This window comes from Ovis canadensis, chromosome 13 (genome assembly GCF_042477335.2).
Source record: "Ovis canadensis isolate MfBH-ARS-UI-01 breed Bighorn chromosome 13, ARS-UI_OviCan_v2, whole genome shotgun sequence".
NCBI lineage: Eukaryota > Metazoa > Chordata > Mammalia > Artiodactyla > Bovidae > Ovis > Ovis canadensis.
In genome coordinates, this window is record NC_091257.1 from 82,606,354 (window position 1) to 82,627,130 (window position 20,777).

General features: G+C 44.7%; 1 protein-coding gene across 1 annotated transcript in view; it reads left to right on the forward strand.

Moving 5' to 3' along the window:
- LBP (lipopolysaccharide binding protein) overlaps nt 1-8,920 on the forward strand; it is a 37,190-nt gene extending 28,270 nt beyond the window's left edge. The window contains exons 13-15 of the mRNA XM_069548550.1: nt 4,050-4,113; nt 5,217-5,293; nt 7,650-8,920. Coding sequence (XP_069404651.1) covers nt 4,050-4,113; nt 5,217-5,293; nt 7,650-7,694 — 186 coding nt within the window. The 3' untranslated portion in view covers nt 7,695-8,920. The remainder of the gene's footprint in view (nt 1-4,049; nt 4,114-5,216; nt 5,294-7,649) is intronic.
- Nucleotides 8,921-20,777: the final 11,857 nt, after the last annotated feature.

A 20,777-nucleotide genomic window follows, 5' to 3' on the forward strand; every position in this document is an offset into this window, starting at 1 on the left:
GGGGACATGGGTTCGATCCCTGATCCAGGAAGATTCCACATGTCACACAGCAACCAAGCCCGGGCGCTGCAAGTACTGAAGCCCATGTGCCTGGAGCCCAAGCTCTGCAACAAAAGAAGCCACCGCAATGAGAAGCCCGTGCAACACAACTAGAGAGGAGCCCCCACTCACCACAGCTAGAGAAAGCCCAGGCGTAGCGACGAAGACCTAGCACAACCAAAAACAGAGACTTTAGACTAAATAAATATTTGTTTAAAGTCATCCTATCAGGTTTTCCCAACATTGACTGTAAGAAACAAGACCTGTAGACTCATATAAATCTGGATTCAATTTCTAGAAAGTCACTTTCATTCCGTGGGCCTTAGTTTTCTTATCTGTGAAATGGGGGCATTAATACTAACTTTGAAGACTTATAGTGAATCCTATATATATATATATATATATATACACACACACACACACATATATATATATATTTATAAGTTCAGTTCAGTCGCTCAGTCATGTCTGACTCTTTGCGACCCCATGAATCGCAGCACGCCAGGCCTCCCTGTCCATCACCAACTCCCGGAGTTCACTCAGACTCACATCCATTGAGTCAGTGATGCCATCCAGCCATCTCATCCTCAGTCGTCCCCTTCTCCTCCTGCCCCCAATGCCTCCCAGCATCAGAGTCTTTTCCAATGAGTCAACTCTTCGCATGAGGTGGCCAAAGTACTGGAGTTTCAGCTTTAGCATCATTCCTTCCAAAGAAATCCCAGGGTTGATCTCCTTCAGAATGGACTGGTTGGATCTCCCTGCAGTCCAAGGGACTCTCAAGAGTCTTCTCCAACACCACAGTTCAAAAGCATCAATTCTTCGGCACTCAGCCTTCTTCACAGCCCAACTCTCACATCCATACATGACCACAGGAAAAAACATAGCCTTGACTAGACGAACCTTAGTTGGCAAAGTAATGTCTCTGCTTTTGAATATACAATCTAGGTTGATCATAACTTTTCTTCCAAGGAGTAAGCGTCTTTTAATTTCATGGCTGCAGTCACCATCTGCGGTGATTTTGGAGCCCAAAAAAGTAAAGTCTGACACTGTTTCTACTGTTTCCCCATCTATTTCCCATGAAGTGATGGGACCAGATGCCATGATCTTCATTTTCTGAATGTTGAGCTTTAAGCCAACTTTTTCACTCTTCTCTTTTACTTTCATCAAGAGGCTTTTTAGTTCCTCTTCACTTTCTGCCATAAGGGTGGTGTCATCTGAATATCTGAGGTAACTGATATTTCTCCCGGCAATCTCGATTCCAGCTTGTGTTTCTTCCAGTCCAGTGTTTCTCATGATGTACTCTGCATGTAAGTTAAATAAGCAGGGTGACCATATACAGCCTTGACGTACTCCTTTTCCTATTTGGAACCAGTCTGTTGTTCCATGTCCAGTTCTAACTGTTGCTTCCTGACCTGCATACAGGTTTCTCAAGAGGCAGGTCAGGTGGTCTGGTATTCCCATCTCTTGAAGAATTTTCCACAGTTTATTGTGATCCACACAGTCAAAGGCTTTGGCATAGTCCATAAAGCAGAAATAGATGTTTTTCTGGAACTCTCTTGCTTTTTCCATGATCCAGCAGATGTTGGCAATTTGATCTCTGGTTCCTCTGCCTTTTCTAAAACCAGCTTGAACATCAGGGAGTTCACGGTTCACGTATTCCTGAAGCCTGGCTTGGAGAATTTTGAGCGTTACTTTACTAGCATGTGAGATGAGTGCAATTGTGCGGTAGTTTGAGCATTCTTTGGCATTGCCTTTCTTTGGAATTGGAATGAAAACTGACCTTTTCCAGTCCTGTGGCCACTGCTGAGTTTTCCAAATTTGCTGGCATATTGAGTGCGCACTTTCACAGCATCATCTTTCAGGATTTGAAACAGCTCCACTGGAATTCCATCACCTCCACTAGCTTTGTTCATAGTGATGCTTTCTAAGGCCCACTTGACTTTACATTTCAAGATGTCTGGCTCTAAATTAGTGATCACATCATCATGATTATCTGGGTTGTGAAGATCTTTTTTGTACAGTTCTTCTGTGTATTCTTGCCACCTCTTCTTAATATCTTCTGCTTCTGTTAGGTCCCTACCATTTCTGTCCTTTATCGAGCCCATCTTTGCGTGAAATGTTCCCTTGGTATCTCTAATTTTCTTGAAGAGATATCTAGTCATTCCCATTCTGTTGTTTTCCTCTATTTCTTTGCGTTGATCACTGAAGAAGGCTTTCTTATCTCTTCTTGCTATTCTTTGGAACTCTGCATTCAGATGCTTTTATCTTCCCTTTTCTCCTTTGCTTTTCACCTCTCTTCTCTTCAGCTATTTGTAAGTCCTCTCCAGACAGCCATTTTGCTTTTTTGCATTTCTTTTCCATGGGGATGGTCTTGATCCCTGTCTGCTGTACAATGTCACGAACCTCATTCCATAGTTCATCAGGCACTCTATCTATCAGATCTAGGCCCTTAAATCTATTTCTCACTTCCACTGTATAATCACAAGGGATTTGATTTAGGTCATATCTGAATGGTCTAGCGGTTTCCCCTACTTTCTTCAATTTGAGTCTGAATTTGGTAATAAGGAGTTCATGATCTGAGCCACAGTCAGCTCCTGGTCTTGTTTTTGTTGACTGTATAGAGCTTCTCCATCTTTGGCTGCAAAGAATATAATCAATCTGATTTCGGTGTTGACCATCTGGTGATGTCCATGTGTAGAGTCTTCTCTTGTGTTGTTGGAAGAGGGTGTTTGCTATGACCAGTGCATTTTCTTGGCAAAACTCTATTAGTCTTTGCCCTGCTTCATTCTGCATTCCAAGGCCAAATTTGCCTGTTACTCCAGGTGTTTCTTGACTTCCTACTTTTGCATTCCAGTCCCCTATAATGAAAAGGACATCTTTTTTGGGTGTTAGTTCTAAAAGGTCTTGTAGGTCTTCATAAAACCGTTCAACTTCAGTTTCTTCAGCATTACTGTTTGGGGCATAGACTTGGATAACTGTGATACTGAATGGTTTGCCTTGGAGACAAACAGAGATCATTCTGTCATTTTTGAGACTGCATCCAAGTACTGCATTTCAGACTCTTTTTTGACCATGATGGCTACTCCATTTCTTCTGAGGGATTCCTGCCCGCAGTAGTAGATATAATGGTCATCTGAGTTAAATTCATCCATTCCAGTGCTATCAGTCAGTTCAGTTCAGTTCAGTCGCTCAGTCGTGTCCGACTCTGTGACCCCATGTATCGCAGAACACCAAGCCTCCCTGTCCATCACCAACTCCTGGAGTTCACTCAGACTCACGTCCATAGAGTCAGTGATGCCATCCAGCCATCTCATCCTCTGTCGTCCCCTTCTTATCCTGCCCCCAATCCTTCCCAGCATCAGAGTCTTTTCCAATGAGTCAACTCTTCGCATGAGGTGGCCAAAGTACTGGAGTTTCAGCTTTAGCATCAGTCCTTCCAAAGAAATCCCAGGGTTGATCTCCTTCAGAATGGACTGGTTGGATCTCCTTGCAGTCCGAGGGACTCTCAAGAGTCTTCTCCAACACCACAGTTCAAAAACATATATATATATATATAATGCTCTGAGTCCTATACCTGGCACACAGTGAGTGTTAAAAGTTAGGTTTCATAATTTTTGTTTCAACTTTAAAATCATTTTTTGTTATATAAGTGATTTTGGAAAACATTTTCACTGATAAAGAAAAATTAAATACTAAATTTAAGACTAAGCCAAACCTTGATGTTCTTCCTAGAGGAAAGATTGTGTAGGCATGGTGGTTGTGTAGTCTTCCAAAATTTTCTATCGCTTTGTACACATATTGATTGTGCATCTCAAAATAGTTTTATTTTATAAAGCAATAGCATGATGTTGGTATCTACCTGAAATTTGCTCTTTTTTTTTTTTTTCCCGAGGCTTTTGCCATGTCAGCATTTACAGAACCACCCCACCCCCAAGGGTGGCTCCTTGTAGGCTTGTTGGTGGGCAAGACAGTACACGTGGTTATGGTGTACCTCTCCTATTTTCCACTAGGTGGAGCTGTTGGAGGCACTGCTCAATTATTACCTTCTCAACAACTTTTACCCCAAGGTCAATGGTAAGAATCACTATGGACTTTTCTAAGTCAAGAGTGGACACTGCTCTTCGGGGGAAAGAAAGTTGGAACCAGGGCTCTCCTGCAGGCTGCGTTATTTGGGCGAGTCACTTATCCTCTCAGTTTCAGTGGCCTGCCTGTGAGATGGCAGTGTTGAAGTCTGCCTCATCTTCTTCCATGGTTCTAAGGAGGGTTGGGGACACGGGCAGTTTAGGGAGCACAGGAAATCTCCTCCTAAGAGAGAAAGAAAGGTTCATAGAAGTGCCCACACACACCCTGAGGCGACAAGTGAAAGACCGAGGACCAAGTTAACACGCAGAGCACAAGGCAAGGTGCGCGGGTGCTCAGTGGTGTCCGACTCTTGGCGACCCCATGGGTTGTAGCCCACCAGGCTCCTCTGCCCATGGGAATTCCCAGGCAAGAATTCTGGAGTGGGTTGCCCTTTTCTTCTCCAGGGGATCTTCCCAACTGAAGGATCAAACACATGTCTCCTGTGGCTCCTGCACTGGCAGGATTCTTTACCACTTGAGCTACCTGTCCACCTCTAAATTTACATTTCCCAGTTAGTTGCCAACTCCTTAGTCAAACACTATAGCATAAAGACCTAAACCCTCTTTCCATGAGGCCCTGCTTCATTTGGCTGCAGTAGAAAGCAGGATACAGGTAGGGGGCCGAGAGCAAGTACCCACTAGCTTCTTATCATGAGCAGACGCTGCCCCATCCTTGCCTCTACCTCCACAGAGCACCATGGCTGAGAGTTCGGGCCCCTGTGTCAGCCTGCCTGGCATCAAGCCTCGGTTCTTCCACTTTCTAGCTGTGTGACCTAGCACAAGTTATTTGGCCATTCTGTGCTTCAGTTTCCTTATCTGTAACTTGAGAATAGTAATCCCAATCTTCGGTTATAATTAAATGGGCATATACTATGTATCTGGAGAAGGAAATGGCAATCCACTCCAGTACTATTGCCTGGAAAATCCCGTGGACAGAGGAGCCTGGTAGGCTACAGTCCATGGGGTGGGAGTTTCCAGAGAGGAACTTTTTTTGGTAAAATTTTCTCCATAATTATTTACTAAACAATCTCTCAACGTTCTGCCTCTACCCTCCAGATAAGTTGGCAGAAGGCTTCCCTCTCCCTCTGCTAAAGAAAATTCAGCTCTACGACCCCATTCTCCAGATCCACAAGGTCGGTGGGTTCAGCGGGGCTTTGAGGATTTGGGGAGGGGGTTGGTGAGCTTTCCTGGTTGGCAGGCTATAACTCAGTGGGTGGGACCCAGGCCAACCCTGCAGCTGGGAAAGCCTGGACGGGGCGTGGAACAATTTGGGGTCAGCTGGGATGTCATGAAGACATCCACATGTCCTTTATAAGTGGCATGGCACCTAATAAAGTGTCCTTTATTAGGGCAGGAAGGATTTGACACAATCTGTGTCACAACTTTTCCACCCCACCCCCCGACCATGGGTGACCTAGGGGAACCTCAGGATGAGCTCATTTTGAAAATACAGCAGTCCTAAACACACCAACAGTTCAGATTCTGAAAGGCATTTGTATGTTTTTGAAATTTCTCATTTCTTGGGATTTCCCTAGTGGTCCAGTGGTTAGGACTCAGCACTTCCACTGCTGAGGGCCCACATTCAATCCCTGGTTAGGGTACTAAGATCCCACAGCCCTCACTGCATGGCCAAAACATAGATTGGAATAGAATGAAATGGAATGGAAAAGAATAGAATAAAGTGGAATAGAATAGAATTTCTTCTAATTACTTAAGTGGAAGAGGTTTGTCATGGACTTATGTTTGGTGTGCTGACCCTCGTAAACCCATTGCCCCACCACACCCACAGCCTGACTTCCTTCCTTCCAGCCTGTTGTTTTCTCTAAGCACTTTTTGAAATTGTTTGTTTTGGATAGTTGCCTTGCTAGCTCTCAGTCTTGTTTTTCTTCTCTTTTTTTCTTTTTGTTGCAATTGAGTCTCCTCTCCACCTATACTGTCCCAACCATGCCATGAACCATCATTTATAACTATTTGACTATCGAGGAATATGTCTTATTCTTCATTAGACTCTCCACTATTCTAGCCGGGCATTTTATGCACCCTCTGTGCCCCGCGGTTCAGGTTATCTTTCTAGAACAGCATCTGTGAGGTGGGATGACTGGGTTGGCAGGCTTGTGAGCATTTAAGGACATACTGCTTTGTGCCTGATACATAGTCAACATCCAGCAAATAACAGCTACTGAAGAGAGTGACAGGCAGCAGAGTGATCAGAAACATTGAAACAGACATCACCTGTCACATTTGAAAAACAAATGTCTGGAGCCCTTTTGGACTCAGAGGTAGTCAACATCCAACTCTTACTGAGAGTTTCTAAGGAGTGAGACAGATCGTTGTTGAAAGCAAGGACTGAGTGACAGTTCACTTAGCTGGCCTCAGTTTTCTCTTCGGTAAAATGAGATGTAGCCCAAACCTCACTGGGCTCTTGTGAAGATTAGAGCTTTTAGCTATTTGGTGTAATGGAAGTCATTAGAAGATTTGTTAGATTGACCCTTAAGCGACGGGTTTGAAAGTCCCCAGATTCACTTATATGCAGATTTTTTTTCAATGAAAAGTGAAAGTGAAAGTCGTTCAGTTGTATCCAACTCTTTGCAACCCCATGAACTGTACAGTCCATGGAATTCTCTAGGCCAGAGTATTGGAGTGGCCTTCCCCTTCTCCAGGGGATCTTCCCAACCCAGGAATCAAACCCAGGTTTCCCACATTGCTGGCGGATTCTTTACCAGCTGAGCCACAAGGGAAGCCCAAGAATAACGGGAGTGGGTACCCTATTCCTTCTCCAGCGGATCTTCCTGACCCAGGAATTGAACTGGGGTTTCCTGCATTGCAGGTGGATTCTTTACCAACTGAGCTATCAGGGAAGCCCTTTTTTTCCCATAGTAAATACTAAGCTATTACACCATCTGCACAGCTGGTTGAATCTGGGCATGCTGAATCACAGATACGAGGAAACATGGATACAGAGAGCTCTACATGGATTTTCCACCCATGGAGCATCAGTGCCCTTAATCCTCATTTAACAACAGGTCAACTATATATATAATCACATGCATTAGAATTTTGAGGTCAACTCTGCCAATGTGTTTTCACCCCCAAAATCAGGGAAAGAATTGGATTTTGCTGAGTTCAGAATTCTCGTGCCTTACGTGATGGAAACTTATGAGGGGGGAGGAGAGTAAGCCCCAGCAGCTCACAGTTTTGTGTTATTTGCCAAGGAGAGAGAAGTTAGGTGACATGAAGGACATTTATGAGGTCTGCCAGAAAGCAGCAGCTTGGGAAATGACAGATAAATTGCCACCTTAGAGAAGGTAGCCAGCAAAAGCTGTGCTTTATGGAGACCTTGGGGACAGAGACACAGGCTCGATTTATGTGCTGACCTGGTTTCTGACAGAGCGCGTGCTTCCCCAGATGTGGGCCTCCCTTTAAATCAGAGATGCGTCTTTTTGGAGTAGAGAATGCTTTCACCATCCCATCCTGTCTTGTCTCTCCTAGGACTTCCTGTTTTTGGGAACCAATGTTCGGTACCTGAGAGTTTGAGGGCAAGGTGAAAGACAGGGCTTGGAGGCCACAGCTGGATCGCCAAGTTGCATTTCCAGATGTGCAGCACTTTCCTGGAGATTCTGGGAAGATGAAGACGTCTCTGTTATCAGTTGTGGGGACTTGGCCTCTGCCCCTACCCTTTCAGCACGTGCACCCACTCTCTGACTCCAGACTTTACTTTCCCACCAGAATAGACCATCCTCACCCACTAACCTGTCCTGTCTTTAAGGGCAGGCACTGTCTTTTTTATTCACCACCGAATCTGTGCCTAGCAGAGTGCTGGCACTTAGTAGGTCCTCTATAAATATTTATTGAATGGCTCAATGAAAGAACCACCTGCTACATCAGCTGAACTGCTGTACCACCCACCCTCTGCTACCTAAGGGGTCTTTGGATGGTCAGCTCCTTCTGTGGTCTCCAAGGATGAGCCCTGACTGCATTCTCATTTTTCAGCACCGCTGTTGTGGAAACCTCCATGAGGGAACATGGGATTTTGTTCCCTGCTCAGCCCTGGAGCTGGTGCTGATGCTGGCTCTCTCAGGCACTTTCCTATCTCAGTTCATGGACAGTTCATGGACTCCTTTCAATATGCGCCCCCCTCCTTCACTCCCTCTCTGCCTGCTACAGACAGAGGAACCAGGGGATCTCCCAGAGCAAAAAACTCAGCCTCCTGCTGCTTTCCCCCCATCAAAACTGGTGTAAATTAGAAGGAAATGGATCCATCTAGGTTATGGGTCCAACCCAAATGTAAAGCTCATTCAACTGCTGTTTATGAGTCTCAAGCCTGGAGGAAAAAGCCATGATTTCTGATTACTGGACAACCTACCTTTGATCAGACTTTACCAAAGAGTCATTTCCAAGTTGTGTAGTTGGGCCCCCAGGGACTGGGAATCAGGAAGCTTGTTGGATATTTTTAAAATTGTGTTGTTGAGCAGATGGATGGAGCTGCTGGCTAGCAGAAAATTCACAGGGAATAGACCCATTTACCCTGTGTGTGACAGAGATGAATTCCAAGTTGGGACGAGGCACTGTCACCCAGCCAGTGGTAGGGTAAGCCATGGCTTCACCGCATCCCTTTTGTGCACTTGTTCACCACCATCATCCACCCCAGTGATGGACTGTGAAGGGCTTGACTTCATCCAGCATTGGCCATGTGGCCTTGGGCAGGTCCCTTTCTCCTTTCCCCCACTTTATCCTATAAAATAAAAATGTTAGTAATAGTATCCGTGACCCAGGACTATTATAATGAGAATGTTAGTTGATCCATGTAAAAGGATTTATTTAGCCCTACTGGGGATTTGGTGATTATTGCCTGGACATCCTTACTAAGCATCTCCTGTTTGTAGGCCCTGAGCTGATCGGCACAGGGAAAGGAGAAGCAGCACAGACCAGCTCCAGCGCCTGCTTTTCAGAACTTTGCCTTTTGGTGGAAAGAATCAGTCTTAATCCCAACACACTTGCTTTGGGCCCCAGGGCAAGGGTTCTCTAAAGTCCTCATGTGTCAAATTTGCTGAGAACCCCTCCTTGCATGGTGACTAGGAACACAATGGGTTCACATTCAGCTTCCAGGGGTTGGGGAAGAATAGGGCATAACCAGGTCCTGGTAAACAGCTGATACATTTATCACCTGCCTTCCTCTGGGCTCCCTGGAAGCAGACTCTGAGACAAGCAGGTGGGGACAAGTAGTTTACTGGGAAGAGGATCCTGAGAAGTAACCAGTGGAGGAAAGGAAGTGAGTGGAGAAGGAAAGGCAAGCTTTAAACTCTAAAGTTCAAAAGATTCATGATCAAACCAGTTTCCACCTTAATCCCATTGGGGGACCCTGGGAGCCAGTGTTAGACCCTCCAGAGGATCCATCCAAGGGCCAAGATTGCCAGGATGCTGTACATCATCTCCCATCTGTCACTGGTTGAGGGGATCTCCTGGAGTACATTAGTTCTCTGGTTCTTCTAGTGTAGGCAGAGTGGGCTCTGGCACTAGTAGAAACCTCTCGGGCAAAGAAACATAAGTGCCAGCAAGTAGAATTCAGGTTGGCATGACTGACCAGTAAGATAGATGGGGCCTGCATATGGGCCCAGACTTCTGGATGTGATGTGAGACTGTTTGCCACATTGCTTGTAAAAGCCATGGGTTGGCCTCCTCTGCATATTTTAATTTTTTAATATTCATTTGGTTGGCTGCACTGGGTCTTAGTTGTGGCATGTGAACTCTTAGTTGCAGTAGGTGGAATCTAGCTCTCCCAGCAAGGACCGAACCTAGGCCCCCTGCACTAGGAGGGAGGGATCTTAGTCACTGGACCACCAGGTATCCCTCTTCTGCATATTTTTAAGAAACTCAGCTTACTTTGCAAGCAAGTCCTCATTTCATAGCATTCTAGGTCATTCCAGGGCATTCCAAGGAATGGCTCCAAGAAAGGACTTGGGGAAGCCCAGTACTTGATGAGCATGGGACAACCAGGTCTGCTATGAGACAGGGGGGAAAAGCACTTATTTATGAAAGTACAAAGTATTTCTCATTCACAAAGCAAGGAAAGGCCATTTCTGCCCAGTGAAACTAAACACGTTCCCTCAATAGCAGAGCCTCAATTTAGACGGTCATTGTGTCTTGCTGGGGTGGCTCCAGGACCACCATTGCCAGTCCTGGGGTCCTCTAGCAGGTTCTGACACCCTGAAGTCTGACTACAGATGTGCAAGTATCCTTAGCAGCTCAGCCTTGGGACAGCATATTCTAATATTAACAGTCGGAACTCTGGGCTATCAAAGAACCATCAAGAGACTATAGAAGAACCATTGATAGCCATTGTGCCATAGACTTTACCCCACACAAACTAAGATGCCACCCTGGAGATGCTCTTCCTAACTACGAAGTGCCTTTCCCCCTCTTCACTAACTTCCCAAGAGCCCTCCCACAGCCTCACACTGTTCCATATTTGTGTACACACACAGACAACTTCCCCTTTCTTAAAGATGCATTGGATTTCCTGGTGAGGGTGAACCTCAATTTTTTTTAACCAACCCACTATTAACTCGTCCTCAGGTTGTTTCCAAGACTTTGATTTTATAAGTGAGAAGCCCAGCTCCTCATTTTAACTGAAGTCCAGACAACAGAGGATGAGATGGTTGGATGGCATCACTGACTCAATGGACATGAGTTTGAGTAAGCTCCAGGAGTTGGTGATGGACAGGGAAGCTTGGCATGCTGCAGTCCATGGGGTCGCAAAGAGTCAGACATGACTGAGTGACTGAACTGAACTGAGCACTTACCCAAAAACTTATGTGAGATTTCTGAGGCCTTACTGTAGGCAATGACAAAGGCTTGACCTGATGGGCCTCGTGGAGGAAAACTGCCCTCCCCACACCAATCTTGGCACCCAGTAAATTCACTGTGGTCCCCAAAGGGAGCTGCAGTCAGAGACGCAGACACCCTGGCTGGGCATGCTCCTTGCATATGTGCATTCCTAACCCAGAAGCCTTCATTCCTAAGTCTCTTTACCTGAAACCTTGGGCCAAGGTCTTTAGATGCCTCTGCCAAGGACCATATCAGAGAGCGAAGCAAGGAACCTTGAAGACTTTTTCCCCACAATGACTCGTTGTTGTTGTTCAGTTGCTAAGCCTCCTCTGACTCTTTTGCAACGCCATGGACTGTAGCCCGACAGGCTTCCCTGTCCATGGGATTTCCCAGGCAAGAATACTGGAGTGGGTTGCCGCTTCCTTCTCCAGGGGATCTTGCCAACCCAGGGACTGAACTCACATCTCCTGCACTGGCAGTTGGATTCTTTACCACTGAGCCACCAGGAAAACCCATAATGACTCATGCTCAGTACTTGTCCACTTCCAGCACTCTGCCCATCCCCACCCCCTGGCTCAAGGTCCAGGAACCTGCCAGAGGCTTCTGTTTGGGGACCCTCATCAATGAGATGACCCCAATGTCTACACCAATCCCCCTGACCCACCTGCACTCTGTCCAATGGAGGAAATGCAACAGGGGCATCGGTGCTTTCTCTGGTTTGAGTCTTGCTTATATTTCGGGTTGAGTGACTAAAGGCTTTGCTGTGACTTGCATTTGGGCTTGTTGTTGCTTTAATCAACTACACTGACAGCCCAGGTGGCAGCCCAGCTCTCTCTCCAACTCAGCTGAACTCATAACAATAAATAATGTTTCAGGGAATAACCTTATCCATACATCATTTCTTATTCATGCATCCGCACATGTACAGGAGTCAGCTCATCCATGAAATAAATGTCCAGAAATGGAATTCAGTCATTTAAAGAGATTTTTCCATCAATTTAGCAGCTGGGTATTTGCTCTCAGTCTCCTCTTTCACCCTCCCCACTCCTCCTGAGTATACAGAAGAAGGGGCTCCCTCAGAATCACAGCGTTGGCTTGACGAAGGTTGTGTAGTAAAGAATTCAACTTGGCTCAGAGAGGTCTGGGCTTTGTTCTTCTGGGGACTAGATCCCTCATGCCATGAGGCAACTAAGCCTATACACCGCAGCTAGAAGCCTACAGGTGCCACAACTAAGACCTGAGACAGCCAAATCAATAAGGAAAAGATGGCTCTCTAAGAACTCCTCCTGACAAAATCCAAGTGTTGGCAAGAACGTGGAGTAACTGGAACACTCGGCTGCTGTTGGTGGGAGTGTAAGTTGGTACAACTATTGGAATGACCTGCTACAGTTGAACGTGGCTATGCCTCAGCGATCATACACCCAACAGAAATGCCCTCATATGTTCACCAAAGACACTTAGTGGTGTGTTCATGTATGCTCATCATCACAGCCTCCAGTTGAAAATAACCCAAATGTCCATCAGCAGCGGATAGACTCATGGTGAAATATTCACACAATAGAATATTAAGCAGCAATGAACACAAAGGAACTTCAACTGAACATTTATATGCCAACAATTCATTTAGCCATCCCATTTACAGTCCCTCTCTCAAGAAAGCTATGTAACTTCATTTTCTGGGGAGGGGAGTGGGGTAGGGTGGGTTGGGGAGGGTGGTGTCTCACTATACAGCTTGCAAGATTTTGGTTCCCCAACCAGGGATTGAATGGGGCCACAGCAGCAAAAGCACCAAGTCCTAACCAATGGACCCCCAGGGAATTCTCAGTAGCCTCATATTTTTGGCTTCTCTATTGGTTAGTTTCGGAGAAGGCAATGGCACCCCACTCCAGTACTCTTGCCTGGAAAATCCCATGGACGGAGGAGCCTGGTAGGCTGTAGTCCATGGGGTCGCTAGGAGTTGGACAAGACTGAAAAACTTCACTTTCCTTTTTCACTTTCATGCATTGGAGAAGGAAATGGCAACCCACTCCAGTGTTCTTGCCTGGAGAGCCCAGGGACGGGGGAGCCTGATGCGCTGCTGTCTATGGGGTCGCACAGAGTTGGACACGACTGAAGCGACTTAGCAGCAGCAGCAGCATTGGTCAGTTTATAATTTCAGATACTACATCTGCACTTTTGTTTCCTGCTTCATCAACTATATATAGATTGCATCTCTTAATTTCTCTTTACTCATGGTGACCTAGGACCTCTCTGAGCCCAAGTTCCCTCAGCTGAAAAAGAGCAGATGGAAAGAGTTGGACTTGATAGCTAGTCATGAATCCATTCCTCCTTCCTGGGCACATAACTGTTTCCCAGCCTCCCTTGCAGTTAGATGTGACCTTGTAACCGACCTTTGGCAAATGGAATGTGAGCAGAGGTAATCTATGCCACTCCAGGTGTAGCCATAAACACCCCCATATTAATCTGACTCTCTCTCTCTCCCCCACCCCCGCCCCCAGCCAAATGTTCACATCCAAGGTAACTTGAGATAAATGTCCTGAAGATGTCAGAGCCTGCAGCAACCTGGGTCCCTGATTGATTGCTGTGTCGTGAACTTCCAGTACTATGTTGAATAGAAGTGGCATAGAGTGGTCATCTTTGCCTTATTCCTAGAGGAAAAGCTTTCAGTGTTTCACCACTGAGTAAGATATCTGTGGTGAGCTTTTCATATATGGCTTTTATTAGGTTGAAGTAGTTTCCTTGTTTTCCTAGTTTGTCGAGTGTTTTATCATGAAAGGCATTGAATTTTGTCACATGCTTTTCCTGCATCTGCTGAGATGACCATGTGATTTTTATCCTTCATTCTGTCAATATGGTGTATCATTGTCATCTGTTGAACCATCCTTGCCCCACACAGGTAAATCCCACTTGATCATGTTGTATGGTCATTTTAATGAGCTGTTGAATTTGATTTGCTAGTATTTGGTTGAGGATTTTTGCATCTATAGTCATCAAAGATACTGGCCTGTAGTTTTCTTTTCTGTCTTCGTTTGGCTTTGATATCTGGGTAACACTGGCCTCACAAAATGAGTTTGGGAGTGTTCCCTCTTTAATATTTTGGAATAGTTTGAGAAGTATTGGCACTAATTCTTCTATAAATGTTTGGTAGAATTCTCAGTGAATCCATCTCTCCTGGGCTTTTCTTTTGGGGGACATTTTTGATGATTGAATTTTTGATGAGTTCTATGAATTCCACCGATCTCTGCAAAAAGACATACGTGTATACCTGTGGCGGATTCATGTTGATGTATGGCAAAACCAATACCATATAGTAAAGTAATTAACCTCCAATTAAAATAAATAAATTTATATTTTAAAAAATAAAATAAATAAATAAATAGGTTCATTGATTTGCTCTGTTCAGTTAACCCTTTTTTTCCTCCAGCAAGAAAATATGCACCTAATTAGACCACAAACAACCAAATAATCTCTCCTGGTACAGAGTTTTAAAAGCTTGTCATTGGCTTTACAGCTCATTTAGCAATCATTTGTGAGGCACTGTGAATTCCTATTTAAATATTTTGTTGTCTTATTTCTCCTGAGTTTTATGTCTAACCTCTGTAAGTAGATTATACTTTCCTTGAGGGCAGGAAACAGATATTATATGCCTTTGTATCACCCATGGCTCATTGAAATACTGAGTCGGGCACTTAATATGTATCTGGTGATTTGATTTGAAGTCTCCTGTCACTTAGCCTAATTTTCCAGTCTTTCCCCAGCTATGGGCCACCCCAGGCCCTTTTCGCATAGCTTTTCCAATTTTAGTCTGCTGGTAATTGTCTTTGCGCCTTTGCCTTTGCTATTCCACACATGCTCAGGGGCCCTGCATTTCCCTTTTATATCACTCCTGTTCAGATCATAGAACTCCCCAAAGGATGTTTCACCTGACTCTCCCTCTTTGCAATGGCTCTAAGCTCTCTGCTAATGCTCCATAGGGTACTCAGGAGGCAGGTGAACCATGAAATGTTAATTCAGGAGGGTGGAAACCCCGGTCAGCAGGAGAAAAGAGAGGACCTGAAAGGTCAACACTTCAGAGGGTAATCAAGATTGCAGGGATTAGCATAGTTAATATTTTGGGAATTTTCTGATAACTTGCCATTTCAGGAGAGTCTAGGCATGGTTAAGTCATGCAGAGAGGGAGTATCCAGTGGGGTGGACACTTCAACAGAAAAAGTTTCTTTTAGCTCTAACAAGGAGATGAAACCAGTCAATCCTAAAGGAAATCAACTCTGAATATTCATTGGAAGAACTGATGCTGAAGCTGAAGCTCCAATACTGTGGCCACCTGATGTGAAAAGCTGACTCAGTGGAAAAGACCGTGATGCTGGGAAAGGTTGAGGGCAGGAGGGGAAGCGGGCAACAGAGCATGAGATGGTTGGATGGCATTATCAACTCAATAGACATGAAATCGAGCCAACTCCGGGAGATAGTGAAGGACAGAGAAACCTGGTGAGCTTCAGTCCATGGGGTCACAAAGAGTAGGACATGAGTTAAGAACTAAACAACAACAAGCTCCAACATTCTTTGATTCAAACTTACCATTATGTATTGAATTGTATCCTCCAAAACAGATATGATGAAGTCCTAACCTCCAGCAACTCAAAATGTAATTTTATTTGGAAATAGGGTCTTGATGGAGATAATCAAGTTGAAATGATATCATTTAAGGTGGGTCCCTAATCCAATATAACTGAAAGTGAAAAGTGAAAGTGTTAGCTACTCAGTTGTGTCCGACTCTTTGCCACCCCATGGACTGTAGCCCTCCACGCTCCGCTGTCCATGGAATTCTCCAGGCAAGAATACTGGAGTGGGTAGCCATTTCCTCCTCCAGGGGATCTTCCTGACCTAGGGATGGAACCCAGATCTCCTGCATTGCAGGCAGATTTTTTACTGCCTGAGCCCCAAAAGAAGCCCCAGTACCACTGGGGTCCTTATAAATTTGGACAGAAACAGACACCCACAGAGAGAAAAGATGATGACAAAGGCAGAGATCAGACCAGAAGTGTGAGACAATATATTTCTATAGTTCTAAGCCACTCAGTTTGTGGTACTTTTTTTAAATTCTGGAAAAAGTCACATAATATAAAATATATTATTAAACCATCAGTTCAGTGACGCTAAGTATTTTCGGATCATTGTGCAACTCTCACCATCATCCATCTCCTGAATTTTTCACCTTCCTAAACTGAAACTCTGTCCCCGTTAAACACTAATTCCCCATTCCCCGTCCCAACCCCACCCCACCTCCAGCCCCTGGCATCTACTAATGTACTTTCTGACTCTAGGAATCTGACTATTCTAGGTCACAGCAGTCCTAGAAAACTAACACACTTACCTTCTCCATGCTGCCTTCCCTTTACCCATAAAACAGGAATTTGATGTCAACTTCAGGCTTCCCTGGTGGCTCAGCAGTAAAGATCCACCTACCAATGCAGGAGACATGAGTTCGATTCCTGGGTCAGAAAGATCCCCTGGAGAAGAAAATGGCAACCCACTCCAGTGCTCTTGCCTAGGAAATCCCCATGGACACAGGAGCCTGGCGGGCTACGGTTCACGAAGTCAAAAAAATTAGACACGACTTGGCACTAAACAACAACGTCAGCCTCACAGGAGTGGGAGGGTTTTCACTGAGATAAAGATACCAATGGGTTTTAATATCATGCAAAAGTCAGCTTCTCACTGAGTGTGCAAAATAAGCACAGCTGTTCTAAGGGTGCTTTTGAGAGGAAAATCTTCTAAAGTGTTCCTTGGGAGACAGCCTCCCAGTTTGCCATGTTCTTTTCTCAGAAGACCCCAGACAACTCAGCTCCCTCAGGACCAGGCCTGCCGGCCCCTGTGAGTCTCAGAGGTGCTGAGGAAGACCATCTACTGGTGATAGCTGCTGATGCTTAGTGTTCAATTCTTTGGAAAAACTCTCTTTGCTTCTTAGAAGATTCAGTTTCCCCAGTCTGTGTGCCAATATCCACAATATCCATGAACAAACCAGAGCCTCCTCCCAAATCTCGCTCTCTAAAGCTTATATTCAAGTGGGGAGAATGAGGTAGTAAAAAAAAAACATAATAAGTTAATTATACAGTAGGTTAAGACATGATAATGGTTTGGGGAGAAAACTGCTGCTGCTGCTGTTAAGTCACGTCATTTGTGTCCGACTCTGTGCGACCCCATAGATGGCAGCCCACCGGGCTCCCCCGTCCCTGGGATTCTCCAGGCAAGAACACTGGAGTGGGCTGCCATTTCCTTCTCCAGTGCATGAAAGTGAAAAGTGAAAGTGAAGTCGCTCAGTCGTGTCCGACTCTTCGAGACCCCACAGACTGCAGCCTACCAGGCTCCTCCATCCATGGGATTTCCCAGGCAAGAGTACTGGAGTGGGGTGCCATTGCCTTCTCTGGGGGAGAAAATTGAACAAGATTATAATCCAATCTTCATTTTGTTGCTCGAATAGTCCCAGCTTTAAACCATTAGGAATGACTTCAGGTTGGTTCCTGGGTCCTTTCACTACAGCCCCATCATCTTCTGAGCACTTCCTTACTTGCTAACATCATAATATGTTCCAAGCTCATGGCTTACTTTTCCTGCCCAAGCTCTGGAATTAAATATTTCTCCAAGAAACCTTAGTGTTTATGTGTGTGTGTTTGTGTATGGGCTTCCCTCATGGCTCAGACAGTAAACAATCCTCCTGCAATGCAGGAGACTCAGGTTTGGTCCCTGGGTCGGGAAGATCCCCCGGATAAGGGAATGGCAACCCACTGCAGTATTCTTGCCTGGAGAATTCCATAGACAGAGGAGCCTGGCAGGCTACAGTCCACGGGGTCGCAAAGAGTTGGAAATGACTGAGCGACTAACATACACGAAAACACACATACACTCGTGCGTGTGTGTATATGTATGTATGTGTGTGTATATATATATATATATGAAAATGGTATTTAGAAACCGTGATCTGGGCACTACATCTCTAAATGTGCTCATTGCTACTGTCTTGTCAGTGCCTTTTGAGAAGACAGAACTAGGAAATACACATGGGCTACAAGTCAGACATGACTGAGAGACTTCACTTTCACACATTGGAGAAGGAAATGCACTCCAGGGTTCCTGCCTGGAGAATCCCAGGGACGGGGGAGCCTCGTGGGCTGCCGTCTATAGGGTTGCACAGAGTTGGACACGACTGAAGCGACTTAGCAGCAGCAGCAGCAGCAGGAGCAGGCTAACATTCATACACATATTTGTATTTATTTCTATGCTTAGCAATCTATAAATATAAGAAAACAGAAATTGGGCTTCCCTGGCGGCTCAGTGGTGAGGAATCTGACTGCCAATACGGGGCTCGATCCCTGGTCTGACAGGGTTCGATCCCTGGTCTGGGAAGATCCCATATGCCGAGGGATGACTCAGCCTGCGCGCCACAACTACTGAGCCCACTCCACATGGCAGCTACTGAGCCCACTCACCCTAGAGCCCAGGCTCTGGCCCAAGAAGTCACCGCAATGAAAAGCCCGCCCGCCACAACTAGGGAAAGCCCACGAGCAGCAATGAGGACCCAGTGTAGTCAGATAAATAAATAAACATAATAAATAAATAAATAAAATTTTAAGAAGAATCCATTGATCAGGAATTCCCTGGTGGTCCAATGGTTAGGACTTGGCACTCTTACTGCCAAGGGCCTGGGTTCAATCCCTGGCCCCGCAAGACATGCCAAAAAAGAAAAAAAAATCTGTTGATCAACTTGTGTGGGTCTATTTCTGGACTCTATTTTGTTCCCTTGATTTGTGTCTATCCCAATGCCACTGTTTTGATTACTGCAGCTATATAGATAAGTGGTAAAATCAGGTACTGTGATTCATCTAAATTTATTCTTCATTCTCAAACATTTTAACTATTCTATCTCCTTTGCCTTTAGGTATGCATTTTGAAATCGGCTTGTCTGTATTTACAAAAGTCACTGCTGGAACTTTGATAGGAATTATAAGTAAATTTGGGGAGAAATGTCATCTCTGATATATTGAATCATCCAATCTGTGAACACAGTCTATCTCTCCATCTATTGAAGCCTTTGATTTCATAACATTTCATTGTTTTTATCATACAGATCCTGTACATATTTTATTAGATTTATATCTAAGTATTGCATTTATAGAGCTATTGTAGATGGCATTGTGTTTTTAATTTCCATTTCCAATTGTTCATTGGTAATATAGAGAAATAAGACTGATGTGACTTATTTCTGTGAGTCAGCTTCCCATCATTTGACTGTAGGTTTTTTTATTCCATAACAACATTACTGGATTCCACCTCTTGATCTTTCATGAAGAAGTTCTGCTTCAATATTCATAGATTAAATTAGTCCATGAATTTCCTTTTGCTGCTTTGTCAGGTTTTGATACTTGTCTTTGCTCAGGCTGTTATACATAACAAAACACCACACATGGTGTGGCTTTAACAGCAGAAACTTGTGTCCCACAGTTCTGGGGGCTGAGAAGTCTAAGATCAAGGCGCCAGCCAATTTGGTTCCTGGTTAGGGTCCAATTCTTGGCTTGCAGATGGCCATCTTCTGGCTGTGTCTTAACACAGCAAGGAGAAAGGGAGATGTCTCCTGACTCTTTTTATAAAGTTACTAAAGGAAATCAAGCCTGAATATTCATTTGAAGGACTGATGTTGAAGCTGAAGCTCCAATACTTTGCACACCTGATGTGAAGAGCTGACTCATTGGAAAAGACCCTGATGCTGGAAAAGATTGAAGGCAAGAGGAGAAGGGGACGACAGAGGATGAGATGGTCAGATAGCACCACCAACTCAGTGGATATGAGTTTGGGTAAATGCTGGTAGACAGTGAAGGACAGGCAAGTCTGGCGTGCTGCAGTCTGTGGGGGTTGCAAAGATTCGGACTGGATTTATCAAGTGAACAACAACAATCCCTTCACGAGGGCTCAGCTACTTCTATAGTTATTAGTCTTTTTGGTTTTCAATGTCTTCTTAAGCCAATCCTGGTAATTTTTTTTTAAATTTATTTTACTTTTAAATCATCTTGATTTTCAAGAGGATTAACACTGCATCATATTAAATAGGCTTTCATAATTTTCCCCCTTACCTTTATACTGCATAATATCATGCAACAATGGAAAAGGATAAAATAAATCTATCTGTGCTGACACGGAAAGATCTACAAGACAGAATGGGAGGGGAAAAAAGCAAATCTCAGAAAAAGAGAGAATCTATTTTTAAAAATAAACCTTTAGGGACTTCCCTGGTGGTCCAGTAGCTAAGACTCAGCACACCCAGTACAGAGGGCCTGGGTTCAACCCCTCGTCAGGGAACTAGATCCCACAAGCCACAGCTAAGAGTTCAAATGTCACGACTAAAGAGTCTGCACGCTGCAACAAAGTGAGAAGATCCTGCACACTGCAGTTAAGACCCAAATAAATAAAGCACAGCCAAATAAATAAATATTTTTAAAAGTAATTTAAAAATAAAAACAAGCCTTTGTTTTGGAATTAGGATCTCCTTTTTTATATATGAAACGGATATAAAATGGTCTGAAAAGATACCCACTAATATCTAGTTGTGAGCAAGAGGGACTTTTCCTGTGGGCTTCTTTTTAGAGGGGCTGCTCATATTCCCTCCAGGTGCACCCCACCCACAGAGAACACACCCATCTAGGGCCTGAGACTTCCTTCCAGTCCAGCCTTCCTATTCCTGGGACCCAGAAATTCCTTCCAGAGTCTAGGGGGGTGGGGTGGGGGGATGCCTCGCCCCAG